Genomic DNA, 9948 nt, shown 5'->3' with positions numbered 1-9948 from the left:
AAAATGTACATAAAGCTTAGCCGTTTATAATGAATAGGGCATATTGTCAGAATGGAAGAAGAGTGAGTCATAAAGAAAATTTTCTTAGCGGATATAGAAGACATAAAGAGAAGAATTAAAGATAGGAAACATATAATAAAGCCTCCATCAGAATCCACGTAGGACACGAAGAAAGCTGGAATACAGAACTAGAGAGCAGATGTGGCAGACCTGAAGAAATGGAGACAGATTCTGACGGAAATGGAGACAAATTCTGTGTCAAGTACGCTCCAGTATGCCACAAAAGAAAGTGACTTGACTGTTATTATTAGCCTGCAACTAATGATAATATAGAAGATCGGTATCCATGTAATGAAAGTAATGATATTGATGAGTGTGCAAGTGTAGTAAGTAAAATTCGTAATGGTCCAGCCGTCTGGAAAATAAGCGAAGCAAAGAGAGACCATTTCATTATTCAGGGCTTGAAACAAAATTTGGGTGATCCAATAAAAGGCCAAAAAATAATCGCCGTAGTAAACCAATCTTTCAGAAACGGATCGTAAATCACCGCCCATGTTAGTGTCCACGTCCTATCTCGTATACTTTCCCAGTACTGTACCAGTCTGTTTTCTGTGCCCCATATCGCTTATATAAAGGTTCATCTAGCTTTGCAACAGAAGAATTTTCCGATTGGAAACACGGAAATAAAGGTGTAACGGAGCATGACAATTCTATCAATCTTTAAGTCAGGCTTTGTGTTGATGAAACAAAGGGAACATGAATTGCTTCGGACTAACCATACTCTTATTTCAGTGTATGGCAAAGAAATCAAGTTTTGGAGAAATATATTGAGAAGGGTGATATTTGTAGTAAGGGCGCAAACCCCACACAGTCTTCCATTCATGGGCACTGATGAAATTTTCAGATCATAGCACGAAGGCCATTATACGAGGTGAGTTTAAAAAAGTATCGAACCTTATTCTTTTCCCGCGTAAACCTATGAGGCGCGGGAGACTTTCTTCAGTGTAGATGTAGAGGAGACACTCATGCGCAGTCGTGGCCGCCCACAGAAAGCGTCAGTTACTAGCAATCGGCCAACAAGTGAAGACGTGTAATGAGCGGTCGTCGGATTTTAGTTGATTTGTAAAATAATAGAAAAACTTGAGCAGCGATATTGCATCATATTTTTCCAAAAGCTTGGCAATACCCAAGCGGAAATCATTCAATCTGATCGGTACATTCAATTTTGAATGAGAATTTGGGCATGAGAAGAGTGTCTGTGTGAAATTTGATTCAGGCTTTCATCGCCAAACACAACATTCCTGTGTCGTCAGGCTTGCTACTCAACCGACATGGCTCCGTGTGACTTTTGGTTATTTCCCAAACTGAAAATGCCACTAACAGGGACCCGATTTAAGTCAAGAGAAGACATCATGTGGAATGTGACTACCTGGTTGCTCACCATTCCAAAAACTGCATTTCAGATGTGTTTCCAACAATGGCGGGAGCGCTCGAAGAAGTGTGTTACATTACCAAGGAGACTACTTTGAAGGAGGATTAGTGTTTCGGATTTCCAAATCAATAAATGTATTTTTGTCAACCAAATGTTCGATATTTTTTGAACACACTTGTATGATGTTTGCAGAGATCTTTGTCGAATTCGGTCTATTCCTAGCAGTACATATATTTCTATAAAAGGAAATCGAGGGAAAGGTATTGCTTTATACTTGTTCCTCGCTACTTGTAAACAAATTATTGCATTAATGTCTGATAAAGTACTGAGAATAATAATTAATTAAGCCAAATGCGTAAAATATTTTTTTTAAGAATTATCGATCCTACACCGGATACTTCTCATGTAGATTAAGAGAGGTATGTCTGAAAATTGTTAACATGTGGAACGTTTCTTAAAATTTATATTGAATCCAGGATATGAATTAGCTGTTCTAATGTGGTTCGAAATAAACTTCAGAATTCAAGACTAGACACTTTGAAGTACAGAGAAATTTTGTAGTAATGCTGCTAATATGACTGGGACATTTAGTGGCTTGCAAGCACGTATTGAAAATGTATGCCTTTTCCAGCACATTTATTGAGTTTGATAAGCCAGATGCATCTGAATTTTGCATAGGAATCATGAGACATTTTAGACCTAATTCAAGCACTTCATCTGTTGTTCAGTGAATCTATGCATACATGAGTAATATTGTAAAACCCATTTAATCGTCTCGAAATGTTTCGTTGAAGGAGCTTCCACAAACAAGGTGATCAGCTGGTTATGATGTGTGCTGTAGCTTAAACAAAAACTGGGACTAGTTACATTATTTAGTATTACTACTGCAAAATCTGTGACCATGAGTGAAATTAAGGATTTGTTAAATAGGGTGCAGAAATTGGAAATTTATATTTTGCCGGCTGTTTGAAGAGCAGTTTTAGAAAAATACGAAGCTGTAATCAAAAAGTTACTTATCTGATTTAAATTTAATGGTAGGGCTGTATGATTCCCTGCATACATATTGGACGCTTGGAATGCCAACAGGACTTAAGTCCAAAGAATGGGAAAATGGACAAGTGCCATCATTCACTTCTATACATCGTTACTTAAAAAAAAAAAAAAAAAAACTTTTTAAATAGTGAAGTATTAGACCATATTCTACATAACTATTGTTTTCATTGCTAACTTAACAGAAATATGAAATTTTCTTAAGTTGTTGAATTTCAAATTTTGAATTTTCCTGGAAAATTTCAATTTTAGACTCAGCTTACTTGGCATCCAAGCTACCCGTACGTTCTTTAAGTACACTTTAAAAATATTGCTGTGGATAAAAGAAAACTTATTGCATGAGTTTACTAAAACCGACAAAAAAAGGGGGGAAAGAAAAGAAAAATAATGATAGTTTTGATACCAGCTCTCATAATAAGCTAAGACTTGATCCGAGGGAGGAAATTTTGGTGGAAGCTCCTTGCTTTTAGTAGAATATTGTAGGAAAACATACAAAGATACGAAAATTCATTCCTATAAGATAATTTTTCATTCCTATAATATAACAGATTTGACCCCCGAAGTGGAAGCATCATCTGTTCCTCTTTTACACTCATGCTATAATATTGAACTAGACAAAGCGTTAGTTCAAGAAAGTATTCATCTACACAGCCAGTTCATCAGATGTTTCTCCTAAGAATATTCAAGAAGTTAGTTCCATGTTTCGACAGAAGGATTTGAAATATATATATATATATATATATATATATATATATATATATATATATATATATATATATATATATATATATATATATATATACTTCTGCATCTAGCAGTTCAGCAAACAATGTTTATTTTCATCATTACAATGAATCAAGCCATACCTTCGTTCTTCTCTATCTCATGAACATTTGCAGAAATTTCTCTTCTTTGTATCGGAAATAATTTTGAAAAAAGAAAAAAACATAGATAAAAATTATTTGATCAATACCTTCGCTCAAAAGAAATCGCGAAGATAACCACTTGAGCAGTGGCCTCATATGGTGAGTAATCGAATCAACCATAATTTTATTAACTTAAACTGAAAGTTATATATTAATTTGTGGTAGTCTCCCTCACAAAACTCTCTAGGTGAAGTACATACAGACATAAGAGTGACGTCACACTACAAACTAGCAAACGCTGCCATCCAATTGACGAGCCTACCAAGCAGCTGTAACTTTCGAGCAGCAACTCATCCACTTTGAACTCTGCGCTAGAAGGAGCAAGTAGTGAGCCCCAAACGAACGTGAAGAAAGAAGAAGGAAGAACATGTGCTCCACTGATTGATATATCCATAAATATCCTTATTTGGAATGTACATCGGACGAATATCCAGTTAATCTTTATGTTGTAATATTCCTGAGAAAATAAATATTGTGCTTTTAAATTCAATCGTTTTGGTCATCCACTTACTTTTATTCTTGCATGTTGTTAGCTGTTAACTTTCCTTGTAAGTGGTTTATCTATGCTTCTGAGGTAAGTTACGAGTAAGAACATTCCTGCTGTTTGCTATCTTGGCCGACAACGGTTGTGAAATTTTCACTTGTGAGGGTTCGTTGGTCCTCGGGCCATTTATTTTAGTGTTATTTTATGACCTTTTTAATTGAATGAGCTGGAATTCACAAATTTATTATATCGTCGCATAAGAACCAGAAGAACGTAACTCCATTTTTGTAGGTTTACAGGCGAGATGACAAAAATATTATTTGCTTAGGAAGATGTGTTTTTAATAAGATGGTAATTAAACTACATTACAACAGATGATCGACAAGGAGAACAGATGGTGTTACGTTCCATTTACACCAAGTGGAGCTTTCAAAATTATGTCCAAACATGAAGAAAACGAAAACCGCAATTTTGGAATTACGTTCCTCTAGTTCTTATGCGACGATATATAATATTGCTTTTCTGCTTGCATTAAAGTATTGACTATTCACTTCATTGTCTCAAATTTTCTACAGTGTGTATATTAATTTGTATTGAGGAATGGATATTATTTTATTCGCCCGGAATGGCAAAAATAGTAAGTATAGCCCTGGATGTAAGGTATTCGAAATACGTTTCCATTGAGAAATCAGTTAACCCTGGAATTCAAATGAGAAATCCAGAGTTGATAATTTGTTTACAAAAAGACTCTTACCACATGTGAAAATTGTTGTCAGGGAGTCGTGGCCTTGACTATTGCAATAACAATAAGAAAGAAAGAAAGCAAACAATAAGTTATTTATAATTTAAAATACTTTAATTACTAGCAATTAGTTCTTCAATCTTGCATATTTACAAAGGAATACGTTTTTTTGTTCTTGTTGATGTGTCGTTTGGAAGTATACAAATGCAAACAAGAACAAAATCACACACACAAATCCTAAATCGTACTACTTCACCACAAGCCTGAGCTTCTTCAACAAGTGAACATCAACTGAGCTTATAGAAATAAACAAAATGGCAGATTATTGCACATAAAGGTATACAATTACAGTATCTACCAATGGATTTGAATAAAGTGTGCAACTTACAGTTATATATTCTTTAAGAAAAGGAATGGATACAAGTCAGATCTGTTTATTCATAAAAACACATATTTTATTCTCATACATTTTTTTTTACATTGCAAATTACACACAAAGTATTCTTAGAATTAACAGTACACTTTTTTCGTGAAGAAGAAAAAATTGTGTTTTATTAAAATTCACTATAATTGGTTTTGATTCTTTTCAAAATGGCTATGAGGTTAGGTTATATTATGTCACAAGTAAGTAGATCTTTTCTATATTAAAAAAATATATATTTAATAACTTAGGTAACAGTCCCTTATGCCCATCTAAGATACCCTTCTAAGAACCCCCTCAAAGATTGTGCAACTAATTAAGAGAAAAATAATGGAAAAATAACCCTGTGACTTGTCAGAATACAAACCACATTAACCAATGAAGAATTAAGGTCAGAAATACACTATTTAGAAAACTAACACAAACAATATACATGTAGTATAAACACAAATATACTATTACTACTACTATTGTATAGGAGGCTACACGTTATTGTAACCACCAAAAAAGTGTGTGGGACTGTTTTACAAAAAAATACACTTGAATTTATAACCTAACCCCAAATAATAGCCAAAATATTTTTTTACAATAACATAAATTAACAAGGCACAGCCTCATCATGTAATATACAATGTTTGAAACGTAGTTATTGTATTAGAAAAAATGAATTAACTTACACAATTTGGTAAATTATAATTAAAATCTGTTTGGAAAATGAAGATACGCTCTAGGACATGTGCTGATTCAACGACGATTTTATATATAAATATTTACAATAGTATACATACTAATTTTGTTGCTTTAAAAAAAACAGAATGCCAATATATGTATATAAGAAAAATGAAGTACTAAATTCCTAAACAGAAAAATACTAAATAGATTTTTTTACTATAATCAGTCATTGATTTCCTTTAAACATTATATAAACAAGCACTCACTTGATGTTAAATGTCCTTATTATGGACGTACTGATATTAGGAATCATCCCAATGATTCTGTTCTACAGAATCTCAAAAACACACATTGCAAAATGCATTGTAATGTATAAATATAATTATTATCTATATATATGTAACAAAAATGCATGGTTGTTATTTGCTGTTATTGCTGCTACTAGAATAAATTTTTGATTTTCGTTCCTTCTTTATGTGACTTGATGGTCCTTCGCGTCGGGACCGTGGCGCTACAAGTAACATAGCAACAACATCAGCAACAATAAATTCACAGAAGACTTTGGTCGGCCGCCTTCAATATTAGTTTTCAACAGTATAGCTGGTAACCGCAAAACTTTGTTCTACTAGTTAATTCATCATATATATATTTTTATGTATTACAATATATTAAAAAAATTGTGAGTCCATATGGTGCAGTCTTACCCGCGTTTTTATAATAATAAATAAATTAAAACTATATATAAAATATAGTTGCCTATTTTCTTCATATAAATAAAAACGTGTTGATTGGTGGATTAGCGGAAAGTAATAAGAAAAAAAGATAAAGCAATGTGGTCATGGTTGCCATAAGATTGTAGAATACTCTTACTATTATAATTATTACTATTGTTTTTTAATAAGGAATGTAATAGAGTTCATATATCGTACAAGAAAAAACTGTTTTTGGAAAGGTATGTTTTTCTGAATATCTTTCACACACACGCACGAAAAATCACTTTTTCAGGACCAGCAGTAAGTCGAAGTTACCTTAAACCAAGGTAATATTACTGACAAGTTGACCTGAGCAATGCATTGAAGACAAAATTATGTTGATAAAATATATATATATATATAAGTCCAAGCCCATTTTGAGTTCATGAGCTCTCCTTGGCAAATGTTTCTTTCTCATTATAGAAAGTCTTTGAATGTCTGGCAAAAAAAATATGCTTATTATTTTTTTTCTAATCAATTTGCAACTTTTACAAATTCGGTATTATCATAAGCACTATGAACAAAGGTTGTTGTCGCACCTTTCCTGTCTATCGACCGAACTCTAACAAAAAGAAATGCTGCAACGATGCAGGCTACAATAAGAACCAATAAAAGCATTACAAGTCCTCCAACGAAACTTGGCACAGACATACAAATATTCTCAGGGTCTGCTGACGTTGATTGTATGACCACTGTTTCATTCGCACCATTAAGATTGAAATTAACATCACCAGGTGCCACCACTTGTATCACTCTGCTGGTGTTAACGTCCGTCATTTCTTGAGCCTCTCGCTTGTACACTCGCGGGATGTATACTTCTCTTCTTCGCCTGATTCCTTGAAGGTCCGGTGAAACCTCTACAGATCGTGGACGGCCGCCAAGAGCTGCTAGGTTACCTTCGTGTTCTTCAACTCCATTCCTCTTCACTGTGGTGTATGGACCAAGACCAGGAGGAGGTGGAGGTGGAAGGTTTACAGGCTTGTTCTGAGAACCACTGGGCTGCTTGCCCTGAGGTCCACCCTGAGATGGTGGTGGAGGGGGATGCGATGAGGACTGTTTGGCGTTTTGAGGAGGTGGAACTGATTCTGGTTTGTTTTCTGAATAAGCTCCTTGAAGTCCGGGAATTCTTGGATCTGGAAAAGCGGCAGGAGCTCCATATTCTCCAACAGGTATTCCAGGAACACCGTACTCAGAATGTGGTGCTGGAGGTCCATACTCACCGTGAGGCAGACCTCCTCCAAAGTCACCGCCACACTTAGGTTCTGGACAGTTGTATCGACAAACTTGAATTACACACTGGAAGTGAACATTCATTGAATCTGGGAATTTAAACGCTTGGAAATATGCGAATGACACTACAGATGCAGACGGACCAAAGTTCTTAATCTTTTGGAATCTACTCATGATCTTTGGTCGAACGACGCAGCCGTATTGGTCGACTAGTTGAATCGGAGCCCTTTTACCATCATGAGCAACACAATTTCGGACAAGCATGTCAAATTTATTTTCGTCATCCTTAATAGCAAGAACCATGGTCATGGTTTGTCCGATTTTTACTATACCTGAGACTTCGGAAGCCCAAGGTCCTTTTCCGACTTGAATCTGCATCCAGCATTGTAAATTATCTCCCAAGAAGTTAGCTGTAACAGCGTGTAACATATCTACTTGGAAAGGTCTGAAGGTAACAGCTTTCTCGTAAAAATCATACCACGTACACCGAAGTTTTCTGGCTTGATCCCAAACTTCTTGTACGTATGGGTCGTACTGTACTATGATGGTGTTCTCAACGTAGCTGCCACTAGGAGTTGGTCCATATCCACCGTGTGTGTTGGCTGACGATGACATACCACAACTGTTAAGGAAAATTTCAAAAGTAGCACTGAGGTGTCCAGTGCCTGGTTTCAAATGGACGCAGTGGGGATCACTGTAGAAACCCTTGGAGAAGATCATTCCGTAGAAGGGCCTATCAAATTCGATGTTCACTCTCATATGCGTCTTCTCACACTGAACTTGTAAGTGTTTGATTTGAGGCATATCTGGTGTTGCTAAAGGCCAAGGGTCATCTGGAACTGCTGGAGGACCATATCCTGGAGGTATCTGTTGAGGAGGACCATATACTGCTCTGTGTTCGAGAGGCAGGGACGCTGAATCGACGGGTGGAGGGGCATCTCCAGAAATTTCCTGAAAGTAAAGAGAAAATGCTGATTAATTTACAGCATATTACGTATATTTACTTAAAATATGCATTTTTATACAACACTGTAAAATAAATATAAATGTTATCTGTGAGAACTAATATACAACGTAAACGTTCTGAGTGTGAATGAATAAAAACTGAACATTGAGATAATGGCCATATAATTATAAAGGGAAAGCTATGAGTGTCGAACATCCTAAGCGAACCTGTAAAAAATATGATATTCTACGGTATATAAAAAACGGTATATTATACGTTGTTCCAACAGAAATGTTTTATTTCATAAAATCAATAGCATTTAGTTATTCTATTCACCATCAAAATATAGTGAAAAATGTTCATGCTCAAACTTTTTGAAAATGATGAATATAGACCGGATGTTAGGCAAAATGCCTATTCTTTGTATTAAAGATATGACAAAAAATAACGTTTTAAATTTTATATAGGGGGTTATACTTTCAATTTAAGCCCATTTTATTTTGCTTATTTCGCCTAAATAATTGCTTTAGTGACTAATGTTGCCTATTCTACGCATTTTCTTCAAAATAAATCTTTATTGGGGAAAATATATAATTTAATATTTAAAGAAAGGATTCTGCCTCTTCCGAGAAATATCGTATAAGTTTTGTTTGTAGTGATAAGATGTAAAACTTCGGACTTCTATCTGTACTGATAAAGTGCTGTAGAAAAGTGTATTTACTAAATATACATGAAATATATGTCAAGCTTCGTTTTTATATATACAGTAAAAAAATACATTAACAAACATTTATGTTTCTATATTTTTTGAACATTATCTATGACTTGTTTTTTAATGGTATTGAGTATTTATCTTCATTGAGTTGTATTTTAGTGCCTATTTTAATGTCTACTTTTTAAATTTTAACTGCTTATTTCCCTGCCTATTTTCCAGGTTATTAATGCTTAAACATTCGGTCTCTAACGATGAGGTATCCAAGAATGAGCTTCTAATACAAATATGAAACTTAACAAATGCTTTCAAGCCTGAAAGAACTGTAATCGATCTGAAAGAAACCATAGACTGAATAACAGTAGAGGTTTTGAGGTTCCTAGTTTAATAAAGCTAATAAAGTCTACCTATCGTTTCACTAAACTTAAAATTTGTTATAACAATGGACATCCGCAAAGGTGAAGGGCTAAAGAGATCCATGGTCCCTTCTTGGAATTCAAGTGAATCAATGTAATTTGCCTTGAATTTCTGGGCACGAATAATATTTTATAAATTTAATTTTCCAGTATTTTCTTTATTTC

General features: G+C 34.6%; 1 protein-coding gene across 3 annotated transcripts in view; it reads right to left on the bottom strand.

Annotated features, from left to right (window-relative positions):
- Nucleotides 1–4726: 4726 nt before the first annotated feature.
- Nucleotides 4727–9948, bottom strand: part of dyl (transmembrane protein dusky-like) — a 199023-nt gene continuing 193801 nt past the window's right edge. For all 3 annotated transcript variants that reach the window (XM_081755882.1, XM_081755883.1, XM_081755881.1), the window contains exon 3: nt 4727–8660. In XM_081755882.1, the coding sequence (XP_081612008.1) occupies nt 6954–8660 (1707 nt within the window). In that variant the 3' untranslated portion in view covers nt 4727–6953. The remainder of the gene's footprint in view (nt 8661–9948) is intronic.

Source organism: Thermobia domestica, chromosome 4 (genome assembly GCF_964235325.1).
Source record: "Thermobia domestica chromosome 4, izTheDome1.hap1.1, whole genome shotgun sequence".
Classification (NCBI taxonomy): domain Eukaryota; kingdom Metazoa; phylum Arthropoda; class Insecta; order Zygentoma; family Lepismatidae; genus Thermobia; species Thermobia domestica.
Note: the sequence above shows the minus strand (reverse complement) of the source record. Positions and strands in the feature narration are given on the sequence as shown.